The sequence below is a fragment of the Lithobates pipiens genome, unplaced genomic scaffold, assembly GCF_037356315.1.
Source record: "Lithobates pipiens isolate NorthernLeopardFrog02 unplaced genomic scaffold, aLitPip1_a1.2 Scaffold_22, whole genome shotgun sequence".
Lineage (NCBI taxonomy): Eukaryota > Metazoa > Chordata > Amphibia > Anura > Ranidae > Lithobates > Lithobates pipiens.
In genome coordinates, this window is record NW_027507784.1 from 302,717,512 (window position 1) to 302,739,020 (window position 21,509).

At 42.1% G+C, this 21,509-nt stretch overlaps 1 protein-coding gene across 3 annotated transcripts in view; it reads left to right on the forward strand.

Annotated features, from left to right (window-relative positions):
• The window catches only part of SLX4 (SLX4 structure-specific endonuclease subunit), a 66,191-nt gene extending 45,891 nt beyond the window's left edge, over nucleotides 1-20,300 (forward strand). For 2 of the 3 annotated variants that reach the window (XM_077449269.1, XM_077449270.1), the window contains exons 14-15: nucleotides 909-1,259; nucleotides 18,581-20,300. In XM_077449269.1, the coding sequence (XP_077305395.1) occupies nucleotides 909-1,259; nucleotides 18,581-18,908 (679 nt within the window). In that variant the 3' untranslated portion in view covers nucleotides 18,909-20,300. Of the gene's footprint in view, nucleotides 1-908; nucleotides 1,260-2,793; nucleotides 2,831-18,580 lie in introns of those variants that run through there. The other variant, XM_077449271.1, reaches the window with a different exon arrangement.
• Nucleotides 20,301-21,509: the final 1,209 nt, after the last annotated feature.

Consider the following 21,509-nt stretch of genomic DNA (forward strand, 5'->3'; position numbering starts at 1 on the left):
ACAAAATAATAAAGATTTAATTTCAAATATACAGTATATTTGTATGCCAATTTAAAACCGTTTATTGATTTTATTTAATTATTTTTATTCTGTATTCCAAAGGCTGTTTTTTTTTTTTTTTTTTTAACACGTAACCAGTAGCAGAGGACTAGATGCTCCTCTTGCCTATGTTTCCCTGCAGACAGGCTGGTTTATGTGACAGCTGTATAAAGATAAGGAAAACAATAGGAAAAAGGTACTTGGTTTTCTTATTTTTTTTAATTAAAATAATAATAGAAGGGACAATGTATATTAAACAATGTGTGTTTGGCATCACTGTAATGTGAATACTGTTAAATGCTTTATTAGAAGAACACATTATTCCAATAAGGGGGTTCACTTTAAAGAGAAACTAAACTCTGGAAGCTGTGTCAAAAAAAAAAGTAGCCAGAGGGCAAATGACTAGTCATTACTATTGTTTGTGGTCTACTTGCAGCTGATTTTCCCCGTTACACACTTACCCATACTTTTCTATGTATAGTGAATCTGTGTGGAGGCAGGGTTTATTTTCTTCATGTCAGAACTTCCAGATGAACAGCACAGTGGTGACATCCCCAAATCTCACTCCAGATCTCCAGAGACTAGCAGTCAGTGACGGAGCAGTGTCTTAGATATCACACGACTGATATACAGCTATGAGGCTGTAGGAGCACCCAAGCTTGAAAGGATAGTTCATACCACTTCTTTTATGAAGGGGCGGTGACAGAAATTATTGCAGACTCAGAGAATGGAGTCAGACTGCAACATAAAGAGCTCAATACTAGTTGCACAGAAAAAGTGCAGATTTTATCAGTAGCCTGCAACCATTTTAACAGCCTAGAACAGTTGTTTTGTGTGTTTTGCCATATAAAGTTGTCCCTGTTACTCAGGTACGGAGTCAGAGCCCTACCCAAGAAGCAGATGGTGCTGAAAATGAAAGAAATATTCCGCTACACACATCAGGTCATGAGCTCTGATTCTGAAGATGACATTTCCTCATCACAGCCTGGCAGAAACATGATCAGTGCAGTCCAGAGTCAGCGTCTGCCTGCGTCCAGCAAACAAAGCGCTCCATCCACCTCTACAACCACCAGCATTTCCCTGACACAGATGGGGAAGAGGACAACAACTGTATGTGCAGCACAGGAAGCAGACAGTGGAGATGATCAGCCCCCAACAGCATCACAGGAATCTACAACATCTTCTGTGGCTGCAAGTGACACCTCTTCTATATCCCACAGGTAATAAGAAACATCACTATTACTGTAACCACCCACTGAGTTCACACATTTGTACGTAGGTACAGGGCAGAGATGTATTTATAGCTGCATTGTACAATACAAAGTTCTTCTGTTTCATAGCTTTCTGTACATCCTTTATTTTTTCATTTAGATTTAGCAGACCTGAAGTAAAAAAAAAAAAAAATCACACCTTCCTCATGCTGCTGCCATTTTAAAATTAGCAGCTAAGCACTCCAAATACTTATCTATACCCTGGAGACAGTTACTGTTCCTCAATTCCACTTCTCAATCTTCTCTGCAATTCTGTGGGTGGCTAAGGCTGATTGCCTGTCTTTGTCTCTGTGCCTAATCATTGCTTGCAATTGAATAGGCAACCAATGACCCACAGTGGCCCAAAAATCAGACCTACACCATTTTTGGTAATACACTGCACCACAGCACACAATAGTGCTTAATTGTGTGCTGCAGTGCAGATGCGTTCCCTGCATAGGCTTGAATGATCCCTAATGTAAAGACAGCACTTGTATGGTTGAGGGCAAATTTATCTCCTTTCGGGAACTGAGGAACAGTTTCTCAGTACTTGGCTCCTTCCGGTTCTGATACTGGCAGCTAAGACATGCAGTGATGGCCCAATTTCCAGGACTTGGTGGTCCTAGAATCATATTCAATTGAGCGCCTCTTGACCTGTAGCATCATGGGGGAACCATTGCCTGCCTTATACATGTACCTGACTGTGGCCTACGACACTAAACTGACCCGTTCACTAGATAGATGGAGGGTGGATATTCCCACCCTCGATGAGAAGAAATAGGAAGAATGTGTTACAACCTTTTTTTTTCCCTCAGTGATTGTGCCAAAGACAGACAATTTAACTGAAGTTGCTTCACAGGGCCTATTACACACTGCAGACACTGTCCCGTGTATATATAGTCAGTTGGATCCTAAATGCACCAGATGTAGTCTTGAGGTGGGTAACTTCTGGCATATGGTCTGGTCCTGTCCCAAAATATGCCCCTATTGGGAGACGATCATAGTCACTTTGAACGACATATGTGGAATGAGCATACCCCCCGGACCCACTTGTGTTACTGCTAAGTCATCTGGAGGACATTGCTTGACCCTTGCTCTTTATTCTGCACGTAGAGAAATCCTCCTACGATGGAAATCATTGGAGGTACCCACCCATTCCTCCTGGATTCAATCAGTTAACTCAATTTTGCCCCTTTACAAAATCACATATGAGAGCAGATGATGCCAATAAGGTCTGGTCCGGCTGGATAGATGCATGCGGTTAATGGGTGGTGCTGGAAGGCCTTTCCATTCATGGTGTCTGTACGCCACCCCCCGCTATAGGTTCTGGGAGATCTGGGATTAGATTAGGCGGCTGTGGCCCCCCCCCCCCCCCCCCCCCCCAATTTTGTCATGCAGTTGATCTATGCCTGTTGGCATGCGTTTTGTTATGCTGATTTGTTTAGTAAAAAAAAGTTTCTGTTAAAAAAATAAAAAAAAATAAATAAAGACTGCACTTTTCCAGGTTTCAGGGGACCACACTCTAGGAGATTAGGTAAGTATTAGCACGATCTAGCTGCTATTTATTAACCACTTCACCTCTGGAAGATTTAGCCCTCTTCATGACCAGGCCATTTTTTGTGATAAGGCACTGCGTTAATTTGACTGACAATTGCATGGTCATGTGACACTGTACTAGGGCTGAAACAACTAATCGATTAATCGACAACTAATCGATTATGAAATTAATCGATTACTATTTTCATAATCGATTAATCGGTACTATAAAGGTCTAATTTTAGTCTTCTTAACCCCATTATGTTACTAAATGTCTTAGGCCTGGTTCACATCTATATGTTTAATGGTTCTTTTTGCAGAAACACACCACAGTTCATTTACATGGTTTCCTGTGGGACACGTTCATATCTGTGCTTTTTTCAGCTGCTGCATATTTGGAAAGGGTCAGGGACTTTTAACGCAAAACGGTGCTTTTTTGGTTCAATATACTTCAATGGAGAAGCTGCAGAAAAGAATGTAATGCGTTTTTGCAACAATTTGTGTTTTTTAATCTGCCCAAAAAAAAAAAATGCAAATTGCAGTAAAATCACATGCGCAAAAATCAAGAACGCACAGCAAAAAGCACCGCAGGAACAGATAAAAAGCAAAATCTACATAGGTGTACCAAGCCTTATGCTGGCCTCACGGATCAATTTTCAGGTGAGAATATTCAGATGAAAAATCTTTGTACATTCACTGAAAGAATTTTGTTTGACATTTTCACTTCATTTCTGAACAAAAACCACATACACTGTCTGCAAATTCCTTTGACTGAGAAGTTTTCTATTATTTCCAAATTTTCCTGTCACTGTGGTTGAAAATGAACGTCAATTTGACCCACTTTTTTTTTAAGGTTATTAATCGATTAATTGAAACAATAATCGGCCAACTAATCGATTATGAAAATAATCGTTATTTGCAGCCCTACACTGTACCCCAATAACATTTATGTCCTTTTTTTCAAACAAATAGAGCTTTCTTTTGTTGGTATTTGATTACTTCTGCATTTTTTTGTGTTTTGCGCTATAAACAGAAAAAGACTGACCATTTTATAATAAAAAATATTTTTTTTTACTTTTTGCTATAAAACATATCCAATAAATTAAAAAAAAATAGAATTTCTTCATTGATTTAGGCCAATATGTATTCTGCTACATATTTTTCGGAAAAGAAAACCATGTTGATTGGTTTGCGCAAAAGGAAAAAGTTATAGCGTCTATGGGATATTTTTATTTATTTTTATTTTATTTTTCACTGGTAATGGCAGCGATCGATGACTCATAGTGAAATTGCAATATTGCGGAGAAAGACCAGAGACTGATACTTTAACCACTTCAGCTCCGGACCAATAAACACCTTAAGGACCAGAGGTCTTTTTGCAATTTCGCACTGCGCTGCTTTAACTGGTAATTGCGCGGTCATGCAATATTGCACCCAAACGAAATTTGCGTCCTTTTCTTCCCACAAATAGAGCTTTCTTTTGATGGTATTTGATTGCCTCTGCGATTTTTTTTTTTTTGCGATATAAATGGAAAAAGAGCGAAAATTTTGAAAAAAAAAGATATTTTCTTCTTTTTGTTATAAGAAAAATCGAATAAACTAAATTTTAGTCATACATTGAGGGCAAAATTTATTCAGCCACATGTCTTTAGTAAAAAAAATGTCAATAAGCGTATATTTTTTGGTTTGCGCAAAAGTTATAGCGTCTACAAACTAGAGTACATTTTCTGGAATTTACACAGCTTTTAATTTATGACTGCCGATCTCATTTCTTGAGGTGCTAAAATGGCAGGGCAGTACAAATCCCCCCCAAATGACCCCATTTTGGAAAGAAGACACCCCAAGGAAATTGCTGATGGGTATGTTGAGCCCATTGAATATTTATTTTTTTTGTCCTAAGGGATTGAATAATGACAAAAAAAAAAAAAAAAATTTTTTTTACAAAAAGTTGTCACTAAATGATATATTGCTCACACATGCCATGGTTATATGTGGAATTGCACCCCAAAATATATTCCGCTACTTCTCCCGAGTATGGCGATACCACGTGTGTGGGACTTTTTGGGAGTCTAGTCGCGCACGGCACCCCGAAAACCAATCACCACCTTCAGGATTTCTAAGGGTGCAAATTTTTGATTTAACTCCTCACTACCTATCACAGTTTCGAAGGCCATAAAATGCCAAAATAGCACAAAACCCCCCAAAATGACCCCATTTTGGAAAGTAGACACCCCAAGCTATTTACTGAGAGGCATGTTGAGTCCATGGAATATTTTATATTTTGCCACAAGTTGCGGGAATATTACAAACTTTTTTTTTTTTGCACCAAGTTGTCACTAAATGATATATTGCTCACACATGCTATGGGCATATGTGAAATGACACCCCAAAATACATTCTGCTGCTTCTCCCGAGTACGGGGATACCACATGTGGGGGACTTTTTGGGAGCCTAGCCACGTACGGGACCCCGAAAACCAAGCACTGCCTTCCGGATTTGAATATAAAATGCTATAAAAAACAAACTAACCAGAGTCACCCGTAACACTTATACGGTGATCAGTGGTGAAAGGGTTAACTAGGGGCAATCAGGGGGTTCAAATTTTTATTAGGTAGTATATGGGGGTCCCTGGCGCTATATAAAAACCTGACGGGGAACCTAAATAACTAACTGGCTAACCAGCGTCACCAGTGACACTTATACTGTGATCGCTGGTGAAAGGGGGTGAAAGGGTTAACTAGCAGCAATCAGGGGGTTAAAACCATTATTGGGTAGTATATCGGGGTACCTAGCGCTATAAAAACCTGGCGGTGAACCTAAAAAAATAACTAGCTACCTAGCGACACTAGCGACACTGATGCAGCGTTCAGAAAAATTATCGCTTAGTGACACTGGCAAAAGGGGGTGAAAGGGTTAACTAGCGGAAATCAGGGGGTTAAAACCATTATTGGGTAGTATATCGGGGTACCTAGCGCTATAAAAACCTGGCGGTGAACCTAAAAAAATAACTAGCTACCTAGCGACTGTAGCGACACTAATGCAGCGATCAGAAAAACGATCGCTTAGTGACACTGGCAAAAGGGGGTGAAAGGGTTAACTAGCGGCAATCAGGGGGTTAAAACCATTATTGGGTAGTATATCGGGGTACCTAGCGATATAAAAACCTGGCGGTGAACCTAAAAAAATAACTAGCTACCTAGCGACACATGCAGCGATCAGAAAAATGATCGCTTAGTGACACTGGCAAAAGGGGGTGAAAGGGTTAACTAGCGGCAATCAGGGGGTTAAAAACATTATTGGGTAGTAAATCGGGGTACCTAGCGCTATAAAAACCTGGCGGTGAACCTAAAAAAATAACTAGCTACCTAGCGACTGTAGCGACACTAATGCAGCGATCAGAAAAACGATCGCTTAGTGACACTGGCAAAAGGGGGTGAAAGGGTTAACTAGCGGCAATCAGGGGGTTAAAAACATTATTGGGTAGTATATCGGGGTACCTAGCGATATAAAAACCTGGCGGTGAACCTAAAAAAATAACTAGCTACCTAGCGACACTAGCGACACATGCAGCGATCAGAAAAATGATCGCTTAGTGACACTGGCAAAAGGGGGTGAAAGGGTTAACTCTAGGGGCAATCAGGGGGTTAAATCTTTATTGGGGGGTGATAGGGGGCTACCCTGGACCTAACACTAACTGTCCTGACAGTTTTTACTGTCACAACTGACACTGAATGCATTGATCAGTAAAGAAATGATCAATGCAATCAGTGACACTGTGACTGGGGGGGGAGGGGGGGCGGGGGGCGATCGGGGGGGGTTTGTGTGCCTGTGTGTACCTACATGTCAGTGTAGTGTTGGTGCACACTTACTTTTACTCTTCTCCTCGTAGTCCGGTCAAAAAGACCGCCCCGAGGAGAATGACATCACTTCCTCCTTCCTGTGTAAACAATACACAGGGGAGGAAGCTTCTCATTGGCCAGGAGCGATCCAGAGGGGGTGGCCGAAAACCAACGGCCATCCCCTCATCACGGAGCGCTCCTGGACCGAATCGGACCGCCGTAACCAGCGGGAGGGGGTCCGATCGGACCCCCCACCCGCTGGAAGGCAATCACGTAGATGTACGTGATTATGCCTGCCTGTGCCATTGTGCTGACGTACAATGGCAATACGGCGGTCCTCAAGTGGTTAAGGAAACCAGTGACATTAATACAGTGATAAGTGCTAAAAATACTTTTGACATTTTTTGGAGACCAGTTTCGCTAATATAGTGATAAAAATAATGCTATTTATGTATATAGTGATAAAAAAAATATACACTGTCCCCGTACTAATGGCAGGCTGGCAAGGGGTTAACAGGGGCAATCAAAGGGTTAACTGTGTGCCTAGCCAGTATTTCTGTGTACTATGTGAGGTGCTCCACTAGGGGAAGACGTGCTTTGCAGGAACACAGGATCCATGCCTTCCCTACTGACAGAGCGACGATCTGCCTTGTTTACATAGGCCTGCCGTTTTGCCTGTGTACTGAAGGATCGGCGGGTGCCGGTGGACATCTAGTCCGTGGTACCTACCGCTTAGCTCCCGCTGTGTATAATCACAACGCAGAGGTAGCACTGCTATAGGGTGGACCTTAAGCTATAGGATGTTCCTGTTGAAGATTTGCCTGTCTAATATCCCTTCTGGTTCCTGATCCTGTCTGCTGCCTCCGACTATGCTGATCTCTGGCTTCCTGATTTACTGTCTTCTTCTGACTACCCTCTTTGGCTACTGTACCCTGGCTATGTTTTTAAATACGTTTACTATTTGTACCACTTTTACCATTGTATTAAAAGGTGCAATTTTAACTGCATTTTCTGTCTCCATCCAATTCATGGTTCCTGACAGTAAGCAAAGGCCATGAATTCAGAAGATGCAAGTGGTCCACATAGCAGTAATACTTTTTCCAGATTGAATGAGCAGGACCACCATATGAATCAGTTTGCCTTAGCGTTACAGACGCTCCTGATTCGGACTGCTCACCTGGATCCTCCCACTATAGCTGTTCCAGTACATCCTGTGTTTCAGGCTCCCACCTCAAATATACCGCTTTGCTTTCCCAGCAATTTGGGGGCGATCCAGTTCAGTGCAGAGGGTTTTTCAACCAGGTTGGGATATACTTTGAGATGCTCCCACAGGCATTCCCCACAGACAGAAGCAAAGTAGGCTTTGTGATTTCTTTGTTTTCTGATAGATCCTTGGCCCGGCAAACGCTCTATGTGAGATGCAAAGCCCATTGTCCTGCGTTACCCCCAGTTTGTGGCTTCCTTTAAAAGGGTATTTGACGTTCCCACACGCTCCACTTCTGCTGCCAAGAGCCTCTTGTCCATCAAACAGAGTACAAGAACTGTAGCCGATTATGCCATTGAATTCCCTACTCTGACAGCAGAGGTCACTTGGAACAAAGAGGCCCTCGTGGCTGCTTTTTCTCATGGTCTCTTGGATAACATCAAAGATGAGATAGCAGCCCGAGACATAGATACGGATCTGGAGAGGTTGATCACGTTTGCCATTCTCTTTGACTCTGAGAGAGACCTTCCATTAAGGAGTGCTTGCAAGAGCCTCCTGTACATTTGGCTCCGAGCTTTGCAGTCCCACCCTTGCTTCCCTCACCTCCCATGCCTCCTGGTACCAAGTCCGCCAGTGAAGTAGAACCCATGCAGTTGGGTTTCACACATCTCTCTGCGGATGAAAGGGACTTTAGGAGGAGGGAGAGATTATGCCTTCTTGAAGTCTTGTCCTACTCGTCCAGGAAACCCCTGCATTTTGAGGTCCTGTAGGGACCTTAGGTGGTGTTGTTACGTCCCAAGGTATCCTGAAGGATAAGCCTTTAGTTCTGGTTGCCCTTTCTTGGTCTGAGTCATCCTTCGAAACACAGGCTCTAGTGGATGCTGGGACTGCAGGCCTGTTTATAGATAGTGCCTTTGTGTCTAAGCACTAGATTCTGCTGCAGGTTCGTGCCACCCCACTTGCCATTGAGGCTATTGATGGCAGACCTCTACAGCCAACCCATGTGACTCATGAGACTGCTCCATTGACCATGGCTGTAGGGGCTCATCACCATGAGATAATCAAATTCCAAGTCATTTCCTCATCTCATTACCCGTGGTTATTGGTTATCCTTGGTTACAGGGCACAAACCCTCTTTTTATTGGCTTTGTGCTGAGGTTCTTTCCTGGTCACTACAATGCAGTAAAACATGTTTTCAGAAGGTGGCTAAGGTCTTGTGCACCTCTTCACTCTCCTCCTTGCCAGAGGAGTACCGCAAATTTAGCAATGTCTTTGACAAAGGTCAAGCTGGTAGTTTTCCTCCACACCACTCGATTGATTCTGCAATTGACCTTCAACCTGGTGCGATTCCCCGTCATGGCCGGCTTTACCCTTTGTCTCGGAGGATAAAACCATGGAGGAATACGTTGCCGACGCACTTTTTTGAAGGGTTCATCCGCATATCCTTGTCTCCTGCTGTTGCTGGCTTCTTATTTGTGAAAAAGAAGAGTGGTGAACTGAGACCATTTGTATCGATTATAGGAGTTTCAATCGCTTTACGATTAAGAATGTGTATCCGATTCCGTTGTTTACAAGGTGGCAACGTTTTTTTTACAGAGCTCGACCTGAAAGGGGCATACAATCTCATGAGGATCAAGGATGGCGAAAAATGGAAAACTGCATTTAATACCAGGACAGAAAATTATGAATACCGTGTAATGCCATTTGGTCTTTGCAACGCTCCTCCCAGATATGTTGCAGCAATGTGTGGTGGTTTATCGCAACAATATTCTCATATTCTAAATCCCTAGAGAGCCACCACACAGATGTCTCCCGTGTGCTGCAGAGGCTGAAAGATAGCCTGTATTATGTAAGTTGGAGAAGTGAACAGGTTAAATTTCTGGGTTATGTAATTTCTACTGCCGGTTTTCCGGTGGACCCAGAGAAACCATCTGCAGTTCTACAGTGGCCTTGACGCGTTGGTCTACATACTCTACAGCGTTTTCTTGGCTTTGCCAATTATCGGAAATTTGTTCGGAACTTCTCTTCTCTGGTCAAACCCCCTGACTGATATGGCTAGAAAGGACGGTAACCCACAGAATTGGTCTCCGGATTCCTTTAAAGACTTTGAGTCTCTCAAGGCTGCCTTTATTTCAGCTCCTGTGCTGGCGCATCCTGATCCTATGTTAACTTTAACTTAACTTTTCTAAGAAAATGTCTCCTGCAGAGTGCAATTACGAGACTAGGGACAGAGAATTGTTAGCTATCATTTTAACTCTGAAAGAATGGAGGCATCTCCTCAAAGTTACCACTGTACCACTGTGCCAGTCCTCATTTTGACTAACCATAAGAATCTCACACTCTTGTCAGAGGCAAAACACTTCTCTCCCAGAAGGGTGCGATGGGCTCTTTTTCTATCAAGCTTCAATTACATAGTCTCATTCTTACCCGGTACTAAGAATGTAAGGAATGATGCATTGTCACAACAGTTTTTCTCCGCTTCCAAGAAGGAGTCGGTTCCTGCTCCTGTGATACCTCCCGACTGTATTCTGGCCACTGTTCATACTAGTCTCACTTCACATTTTGGGTGACAGAATTCTTGCCACCCTGATCCATTCTCCTCCCGTGAAAGATGGTGACCGCTGCTTTGTGCCTGACAATCTCCTCAATGCTTTTCTCCACTTACCATTTTCCCAAGGTAGCTGGCCACCCAGGGAAGAATCAACTCATTTGGGCTATTTCTCAACAATTCTGGTGTCCTTTTCTCCACGCGGATGTGACCGCCTTTGTAGCCGCTTGTTCCCTGTGTGTTCAGTGTAAGACCCATACCTAATTGAGAGAGGCCTTGGACCCACCTGTCTATTGATTTTATTGTGGAGTTACTCAACTCCCAGGGCAACACAGTTATTCTTATGGTGGTTGACCGGTTCATGAAAATGTCTCATTGTATTCCACTGGAGTAGTTACCCCTATCCAAAAAACTGGCATCTATTTTTTCTTGGGAGATCTTTCGGTTACATGGGCTACCTAAGGTTATCACCTTGAACCAGGGTAGTCAGTTTGTCTCTAGGTTTTGGCGAGCCTTTTGTCCACAGTTAGCAATTCAGCTTTCCTCTGCGTATCATCCGCAGTCCAGTGGGACCGCAGAATGAGGCAACCAAGCCTTGGAGCAGTTTTATACATTGCTATATGGGCAGAGTTTGCTCACAATAGTGCCATCAATACCGCTTCCCGATTGTCTGTTTTGTTGAATTATGGTTTCCAACCATCCATGTTGCCTGACTCTTTTGTTCCTCAAAGAATTCCTGCATTAGAGGAGCATCTCTGTGATCTTCGTTCCACTTGGGTGCAAGTCCAAGAGTCCTTGCGAGGTGCCAGTGAGAGGTTCAGACTCCATGCTGACCGCAGACCCCTACCTGCGCCCTCCTACCAGGTTGGGGAGAGGGTCTGGCTGTCATCTCATAACCTCAGACTCTGTATTCCCTCACTAAGATTGTCACCATGGTTTATTGGGCCTTTCTGTATTTTCTGTAGTATCAAACCAGTGGCTTACACATTAGACCTTCCTTCTAATGTGTATTTCGGTTGTATTCCATGTCTCCTTATTAAAACCTTTACTGTGCAACCGTTTCACCACGTCGGTACCACATCCTCACCCGGTTTAGGTTGAGAACCATGAAGAGTATAAGATACAATCACTCATTGGCTCCTGTAGGTTTCCTGGGTGCATACAGTACCTGGTTCATTGGAAAGGGTACAGTCCAGAGAAACGCTCTTGAATCCCATCCTCTGACGTACATGCTTCTGTCCTCCTTTTTTTTCCCAAGACGTTTCCCCCTCAAACCTGGTGGCCCTCGAGGGGGAGGGGTCCCTGAGGAGGGGCTACTGTCAGGGCTGGGCTCTCAGCCCTCCCTTCTCAGCGCTCAGGTTGTTCAGCTGTTGGTTAACTGACAGAACTTATCGTTCCACAGCGGCTCACCTGGTGATCATTTACTGCTCGTCAGCCGAGTCTACAGCCAGCCCCTTCTGGCTATTTAAACTGCCTGGTTCATTTCTTCCGTGCCTTTGCCTTAGTCAAACATATCTGGAGACTTTGTACTGTGTTCCTGTTGAAGACTTGCCTGGCTGACATCCCTTCTGGTTCCTGATCCTGTCTGCTGCTTCTGACTACGCTGATCTCTGGCTTCCTGATTTACTGGCCCGTTCTGACTACTTGCTTTGGCTACCGTACCCTAGCTATGTTTTGACTACGTTTACTATTTGTTCCACTTTTACCATTATATTAAAATGTGTGAATTTAACTGCATTTTTTTGTCTCCGTCTGATTCATGGTTCCTGTCAGATGTGTGTGTGTGTATGTGTTTATGTCAATAGTACATTGTATACCCCTGAATGTTGTTGTCGTTGAAGTGCCCATCTAATAGTTTTTTTTTTTTAAACTATCGGCCCTCCCTGCTGATACCACTGCTTGTGGAAGAGAATTCCACATCCTCAGCTCTCTGACAGTAAAGAACCTTATACGCAGTTTATGGTTAAACCACTTCTGTTCCAACGTTAGTGAATGGCTACATGTCTTTTTAAATTCCCTTTCTCTAAATAGTTTTTTCCCTATTCTAGGGTCGCTAATACAGTATTTGTACATTGATGTCATATCCCTTCTCAAGCGTCTCCTCCCCAGAGAGAATAAGCTCAATGCTTGTAGTCTTTCCCCATAGCTGAGGTCCTCTATTCCCTTAATTAGCTTTGTTGCCCTTCTCTGGACTCTCTTCAGCACATCCATCCTGAGCACTGGTGCCCAGAACTGGATGGCATATTCAAGATGCAGCCAGACCAGAGACTTGTAGAGTTGGAGAGTTATCACTTTATCTCCTAGAGTGAATCCCCTGCCTGTCATTGCATGCCATTGCTGAGCCTGTAATCTACTAAGACCCCCCGGTCCTTTTCCATCCTAGATTCCCCCGGAGGTTCTGCCCCCTAGTCAGCAACTTGCATTGGTATTTTTGGCACCCAAATGCATTACCTTACATTTTTAAATATTAAACCTCATTTGCCATGTAGTTTCCCATCCCATATTTTGTTTAGGTCTTCTTACAAGGTCACCACATCCTGTGTAGACATGCCTGCTTAACTTGGTATTGTCCGCAAATACTGAGATTGAGGTGTTTTTATCCCATCCTCTAGATCGTATATGAATAAATTAAACAGGATTGGTCCCAGGACAGATCCTTGGGGAACTCACTTTCGAAACCAGAGCATGCCGAGTTCTCCCCATTTATCACCACCTTTTGGACTGTAGCCAGTTTTCAATCCAGGTACTCGCCCTATGGTCCATACAGACAGACCTCAGTTTGTACAGTAAACGCTTGTGGGGAACTGTATCAAATGCCTTTGCAAAATCCAGACACACCACATCTACAGACCTTCCTCTATCTAGATGGCAGCTCACTTCTTCATAGAAGGTTAATAGATTGGTTTGGCAAGAACGATTCTTCATGAATCCATGCTCATTACTGCTAATGATACTGTTTTCATTGCTAAAATCTCATATATAGTCCTTATCACCCCCCCCCCCCCCCCCCCCCCGAATAACTTGTACACTATCGATGCTAGGCTAACTGGTCTGTAGTTCCCAGGGATATCTCTCAGCCCTTTTTTAAATATTGGTGCCATGTTGGATTTTCTCCAATCAACTAGCACCATTCCAGTCAGTAAACTGTCCAAAAAAATTAGGAACAATGGTCTGGCTATATCACCTGCTGAGCTCTTTCAGGACCCACGGGTGTAAGCCATCTTGTCCGGTGACTTGTGTGATGTGCAGCATCAAGAAAATAAACTATGAACAATAGAAAAACAGCAACATGTGAATGGAGTCTATTGATGAACTAATATTGTCTCCTCCCTGTGGAAAAGGGAACCGCTCTTTCCTTTGTAAGTTAGAGTCAGGGAGAAACATAACAGTGGATGCAGTGTGAACAAGGTTGCTGAGGTCTCTCACCACTAACCTATCTCTGGAAGACATTTTCCATGCATAACCAGACACATCCTTTTTTTCACCAGTGCCATGACAAATTTGGCCATCGCTGGCCACTGTTTTTTCATCAAGGTTTTAATTGTTGACAGCCTTTCAAATCTCTCCAGAGATGTTCAATCGAGTTCAAGTCTGGGCACTGGCTGGGCCACTCAATGACATTCACAGAGTTGTCCCGTAGCCACTCATTTGTTATCTTGGCTGTGTGCTTAGGGTCATTGTCCTATTGAAAGATGAACCTTTGCCCCAGTCTGGGGTCCAGATCACTCTGGTGCTGGTTTTCATCAAGGATGTCTCTGTACATTGCTGCATTCATCTTTCACTCGATCCTGACTAATCTCCCAGTTCCTGCCACTGAAAAACATCCCCACAGTATGCTGCTCCCTGTAGGGATGGTATTGGCCAGGTGATGAGCGGTGCCTGGTTTCCTCCAAACATGACACTTGCCATTCAGGTCAAAGAGTTCAATCTTTGTTATATCCGACCAGAGAACTTAGTTTCTCATGGTCTGAGAGTACTTGAGGTGCCTTTTGGTGGGCTATCATGTGCCTTTTACTGGGAAGTGGCTTCTGTCTGGCCACTCGGGTTCTTTGTCACCTCCCTGACTAAGGCCCTTCTCCCCAATCACCTAGTTTGGCCAAGTGGGGCCACTCTTGGAAGAGTCCTAGTGGTTCCAAAATTCTTCCATTTACGAATGATGGAGGCCACTGTGCTCATTGGGACCTTCAATGCAGCAGAAATTTTTTTGTACCCTCCCTCAGATCTGTGCCTCGATACAATCCTGTTTTGGAAGCCTACAGACAATTCCTTGGACTTCATGGCTTGGCTTGTGCTCTGACTTGCGCTGTTAACTGTGGGACCTTATATAGACAGGTGTGTGCCTTTCCAAATCTTGTCCAATAAACTGGATTTACCACAGGTGGACTCCAATCAAGTTGTAGAAACATCTCAGTGGGATCTCAGCATCAAAGGGTGCACATGAGCTCAATTTTGAGTGCCATGACACTTTTTTTTTTTTTTTGGATATGTGTGTATATATATATAATTTGCAAAGATTTCAAACAAACTTCTTTCACATTGTCATTATGGGGTATTGTTTAGAATTTTCAGGAAAATAATGAATTTAATACATTTTGGAATAAGGCTGTAACATAAAAAAATGTGGAAAATATGAAGCGCTGTGAATACTTTCCGGATGCACTGTATTGCAAATTAAATTTTGCATCTGCACCTTTATTATTTTGTGTGTTATCATTTGCTTATTTATCTGAGAATCTATAATTAATAGAAACTATCATGTGTTACTCTTACTCTTACTACTAGGTACATCCATGACACGGAGCAAATCGGTAGTTCACAGTTCTGAGCGCATATTGAACGCTGTAACCCATAGGCTTTTTCATCAGGAGAGGAAAACTTGAAAAGGGGCTGCGGCTGCTGGCTTGATGTTAACGCACAAAATATTCATATGTAATATTGCATGGTTACCTAACTTTTTTTTTTAGACCTGATCATTGTAAATAAAATTTATTCGGAACTTCTAAGCATTTCAGTGAAAACCAAATTGGAATTTTGGCTTTTGTTACATTAAAATTCAACTTTAACCATAGCAACTTGATAGAAAATAATGTTGCTTTAGCAAGGAAGATAGATTCCACATTAATTATGCTACCAAAATTAGTGTGCGCTGTAAATCGCCTCCAGCATTGTTCCTGTTTTTTCTTGCTGGGGGTTGCCATTTTACTGAAGCCCAGACCCCCTTAGCAGCAGTAAATCTTGAGGCTGTCAGCAGATTGATTCTTCCTTTTTGACACAGTGCCGAAAAATAGAGAACAAGTGAGAATGTGCAGTGGGACAGTGTATTACTGGATTTGAAACAGTATGGACACTTATTTCTAATGTTTTACATACAGTGCCTTGTGAAAGGATTCGACCCCACTTGAACTTTTCAACCTTTTTTCCACATTTCAGGCTTCAAACATAAAGATATTAAATTTTTATTTTTTGTGAAGAATCACCAACAAGTGGGACACAATTGTGAAGTGGAATGAAATCTATTGGATTTTTGAAACTTTTTTAACTAATAAAAAAATGAAAAGTGGGACGTGCAAAATTATTCGGCCCCCTTGCGTTAATACTTTGTAGAGCCACCTTTTGCTGCGATTACAGCTGCAAGTCGCTTGGGGTATGTCTCTATCAGTTTTGCACATCGAGAGACTGAAATTCTTGCCCATTCTTCCTTGCAAAACAGCTCGAGCTCAGTGAGGTTGGATGGAGAGCGTTTGTGAACAGCAGTTTTCAGCTCTTTCCACAGATTCTCGATTGGATGCAGGTCTGGACTTTGACTTGGCCATTCTAACACCTGGATACGTTTATTTGTGAACCATTCCTTTGTAGATTTTGCTATATGTTTGGGATCATTGTCTTGTTGGAAGATAAATCTCCGTCCCAGTTTCAGGTCTTTTGCAGACTCCAACAGGTTTTCATCCAGAATGGTCCTGTATTTGGCTGTATCCATCTTCCCCTCAATTTTAACCATCTTCCCTGTCCCTGCTGAAGAAAAGCAGGCCCAAACCATGATGCTGCCACCACCATGTTTGACAGTGGGGATGGTGTGTTGAGGGTGATGAGCTGTTTGCTTTTACGCCAAACATATCGTTTTGCATTGTGGGCAAAAAGTTCGATTTTGGTTTCATCTGACCGGAGCACCTTCTTCCACATGTTTGGTGTGTCTCCCAGGTGGCTTGTGGCAAACTTTAGACGAGACTTTTTATGGATATCTTTGATAAATGGCTTTCTTCTTGCCACTCTTCCATAAAGGCCAGATTTGTGCAGTGTATGACTGATTGTTGTCCTATGGAGAGACTCTCCCACCTCAGCTGTAGTTCTCTGCAGTTCATCCAGAGTGATCATGGGCCTCTTGGCTGCATCTCTGATCAGTCTTCTCCTTGTCTGAGCTGAAAGTTTAGAGGGACGGCCAGGTCTTGGTAGATTTTCAGTGGTCTGATACTCCTTCCATTTCAAAATGATCACTTGCACAGTGCTCCTTGGGATGTAATCTAGCAGAACTTAAGTTTCGGCCAAAGTTCCACTTTAACCACTGACTTTTTTCATGTCTTGAGAGTTGTAACAGCATCATCTTTCATTGGTGTTCTCAGCTACACCTGCGTGAGCTGTGAGAGAAAATCCAGCCTTGTATGGTGACCTTAAGCTGTTAAGGAAGGTACACAGGAAGATTTCACAGTCAAAATCCCTAAAAAGTATTTGAACCTAGTGAGCTGTGTAGCCTGCCAGAATTTACCAAAAGACTAAAATATTTCACATTTTAACTCTATTTTTACCCTAATTTCCACAATCTTTAGACAATTGTTCCCCAGTTCTGAGGAAATGTTAATGTATGTAACAGGTACCTATCAGATCTGTTTGCCACTGTTGGGTCCAGTCAGCCCACTACTGATTGGGAAACAATTAGAATGGTTCCCAATCACGTGATCACTGTTACTGATGAATGTGATGTCTTGCAGCATGAAGATAGGAATGTTCCTCTGTGTAATTCTGTAGCTGTCAGATACAATTACAATATAAAATAATAGTAAATTAAAAAATAAAAGCAGTGTTTTTGTTTACATATTTTGTTTACACAGCAATGGTTTTTATTAAAACTATGTACCAAATAAAATATTTTTATGTCAACAGTAAAATTATAAAAATTATTTAGGTATGCAAATTAGCAAATGAGGTTTAGCGTGAGCATTAAAGCGTCAGAAGTCTCTGGTAGTAAAAGGGTTATTGCCACTTTCCTGAAACTTTTGCAGTGATAAGAATCTGATAAGAATCTTTGCAGTGTCCATGGTGACCGCCTCATCCTCAGTGAGGTGCCACACTCTCTGTGGTATCATAATTAGGCAGAATTTTGGACTTGTGACATCTGTCACTCAGCTGTCTGCGATTGAGGGAATACTGCGGGTAAGAATAGTATTTATGTAGATCTTTACTCCCACATTCACAGATTACACGCAACGGCATAAATTTAACTGTAATGAAATTACGTTGTGTCGACAGGTGAAATTATTAGCTTTAAAGGGGTTGTAACAGTGTCAGTGGTTCTGACAGAGCGGTGAGGAGGCTTTGTGTCATCTGCTTTCCGCCTGCTTTAACCCCTTGAATATCACACTAGCATGCTACAACTGTGTACATTACATGCAGCTTCAACCCCATTCACTTGAATAGGTTGCGTTTGGCAGGTGCAACCCCACTGAAAGTGACAAGTGATGTAGAATTCCTGGCCAGAGCCACGAAGCAAAGATCGCCAGTTGAAAATAAAGGAGAGAAATCTTAAAAAAGAAAATGAATGCAGCCATCACATCTAAGAATTTTTAAGCTGCAATATAATAAATGTTTGTTTTTGGGTTTAATACTGCTTTAAGGGGACAGGAAGCAGGTCACACGCAGGTATACTGTCACTCTGCCCTGAATGGTATTTTCCACTTTCTACAAGGGGCAGCAGCCCATTAGACTCATAAGCTTATGTAGACCGAAAGAGATCTCTTCGCCCAGACCAATGTTTTTTTGAGAGTTTAAAAAAAAATAAACAATCTTTAAGGCTGCCAGAGGGTCAGCAGTTGCTTTTCCTAATGTTTTTCCCTCCATTATGTTAAGACATGGGCCATTGTTGGTTTGTAAAATGTACCACCTTTCTCTACAGTTCCAACACCAATGAGTTTGAAACTGCGTTTGCAGATGAAGATGATGAGGAGTTGGTGCCGGCTTCTCAAGCAGCCAACAAAGAGGCGCTGACAGCCGAAGCAGTGAGAAAGTTTATAGAAGATCGTCCTGATTTACATAAGCGTATCTTGCTCTACCAGCCTCTGGACCTGGCAGCCCTTCATTGTGAGCTTAAGCAGAATGGGATTAAGATAGCTGCTGGGAAGCTATTGGACTTTCTGGATGCGCACTGTGTGACTTTCACAACTGCCACTGCACGGAAGGAGAAGAAGAGCCGCGGAAAGAGGAAAGCAGGAAAGCGTTACTAAATTGTTTTAAAGGGTCAGCCCTCCAAAAACTGATAAGTTAACTATGGGTAAACTGGTGTACCTGATCACTATTTTATTTTATATATATATATATATATATATATATATATATATATATATATATATATATATATATATATATATATATATATATCTTAAGGGGTTCCAGCAGCAAGATCCCTGACCAAAGTCTCAACTTTCCCTACATTTAATACAGAGACTTACTGCTGCTGTGGTCATTTATATGTGCATGTTGTATTCTCCATAATGTGAAATTAATTAAAAATACAACAGGGAAACTCATTATGTCTGTAGAACAGTGTTTCTCAACTCCAGTCCTCAGAGCCCCAACAGGTCATGTTTTCAGGATTTCCCTCAGATCAAACTGCTGTAGTGATTACTAAGACAGTGAAATTGCCTGTGAAAAATAATGGAGAGCCTGAAAACATGACCTGTTGGGGGGCCTTGAGGACTGGAGTTGAGAAACACTGCTGTGGAAGGTAGGAGGAGCTGGGAACTCAAGTGCTGAGATTTTGCTGTAAGGTCCCAGAGAGATATAAGAAAACAGTTGAATTAATTCAGTTCATCATCTAACCAGGAATTACAGTTTTAGGTGGACTGACATTTTAAGACAGAGGGGTTATTCCTTCAATGTAAATATATAATGTAATTGTGTATCAAACTATGTATATGGATTTTAAAGGAAAAAAAATAACGTGATGGCTGTTTTGTTTTGGATTTTATATGTAATAAATATGAATGTTATAATGACTGGTTGCACTTCAGCAGAGCACAAATATGCTTTATCAATGGCTCTTAAAGTGAATGTCTGAAGAAAAAGAACACATTATGTATGCCTCTGCAATACTTGTATATTTCCCCATGCTTTGTCTCTAAAACCCCTACAGAAAAATACCTATTAATCTGTAAAAATACTGTTCCTAACTTCCTATGTGAACTGAAATGCTGCCTCTGAAACAGTGTTGCAAGCCCTGCCCAGGTCTCTCCTGTTAGACTACAGATCTCCTCCTCATCTCCTAATCGCTATAACATAAGTAGAATGTCTTATGTAGTGCGGCAGGGCTGACAACACTGCTTGGGATTTTAGTGCATCAGAAGGAAAGTTGTCGGCCTATTACAAGAAGCTAGGCACACACTGGATTTATGGCATATCCAGGTATTTTTATGTAGTTGCAACATTTAAGACATAAAATGAGGGAATAGGTGCATGTATTGCAGAGATATACTCAATACATTTTTATTTTACCCAGATATTTACTTTAAGCCTTAGCTGATGATTATCAGGGGATGCAGAGGGTATGACTGCCCTTTGATGCATAAGCCATAGCCATTCTGGTCCCTTGCTCACAATAAATGATGTACATGATACAACAGCATTTTCTTTGAAATTCTTATTTCCTTTTTATGTTTTTCTATTTCGGTGTCTAGTAGCCTTATTAGAATGATTAAAAAACGGCCCCCTTTTTTAAGTTCAGATTTAGCTTCCTGTCAAACATATTTGTATGAATTGGACTAAGATTCAAATGTTTCTTCAAATAATGTGTGGTTTTCTTTGACACCTATGATGACATTATCCTAAATTATAATTGGTATTACAGGACAGGAAGTCAGCTGTGGGTAGGAAAATGTCTAATTTTAAAAAAAGAACTTTATCTCAATTATCTCCCATTCTGTTAGGTTCCTGAAACCTATATATTTGATAACATTAAAACGTTATCATTAAAAGTAAATATGAATTCCAGCAAAGAGTTTATCCATATTTTTATTATGGCATGTGTACTTTCTTAGCTTGGAAAGAGCACTAACTTCAGCAAACATCTGCAGTGCATTTAGCACATTTTGTGGAGCACAATTGAAGCCTATAATTGCACTTCTCTGAATACTTTTTTTCTCCATTAGTCTTCCATCTTATCACTTGATGTGTGGGTTCTCTTCTGTCATCGGTGTTGGTTGGCTCCTGAATGCTGCAGAAAAGCGTGCCCCGGCAGCACTCTCCTGTGAGCCCAGTGAAGCTTGAAGAAATACCCCTAGGGGATGGGGTCATTCACACATTGGGCTCACATGATGAGGGTTAATCGACATGGGGCTATTCAAACCAGAAGAGGGGCTGGGGCTGAACCTCAGAGCAGTAAGTCTGCAGGGGCACATCATTAAAAACAGGGTGAGTATTTAACGAGGCCTAGGGAGCATTTTTTTTTTACACTCAGAAATTTTAATGAAATTTTACCTATCAAGACAGAAATATAGAAGCTGACTGCCTTGGGGGTCGTCTTGCTGAGCTTGGCTTTACTACCAAGTAAGCGACTAACCAAAAACTGATGAAGGGGAGCTTAGATTTACTGGAACTTAGAAACCTACAAAGTATGTGTGTCTAGGATTAGAATGAGGGAGAATGAGCAGGGTCAGCCAATCAGATTCTGTTATTTCATTGGTGAAACAGCTGTTGCTTGCACATGATTGGATGATTGAAGTGAATTTACTCTACTCAATACATCAATCCCACTGTCTTTCCAAAGGCAGGACTGTTGGGCACTATGGAGAAAGCGGTGTCCCCTCTTGTCTGACATTTCAAATCTGCAG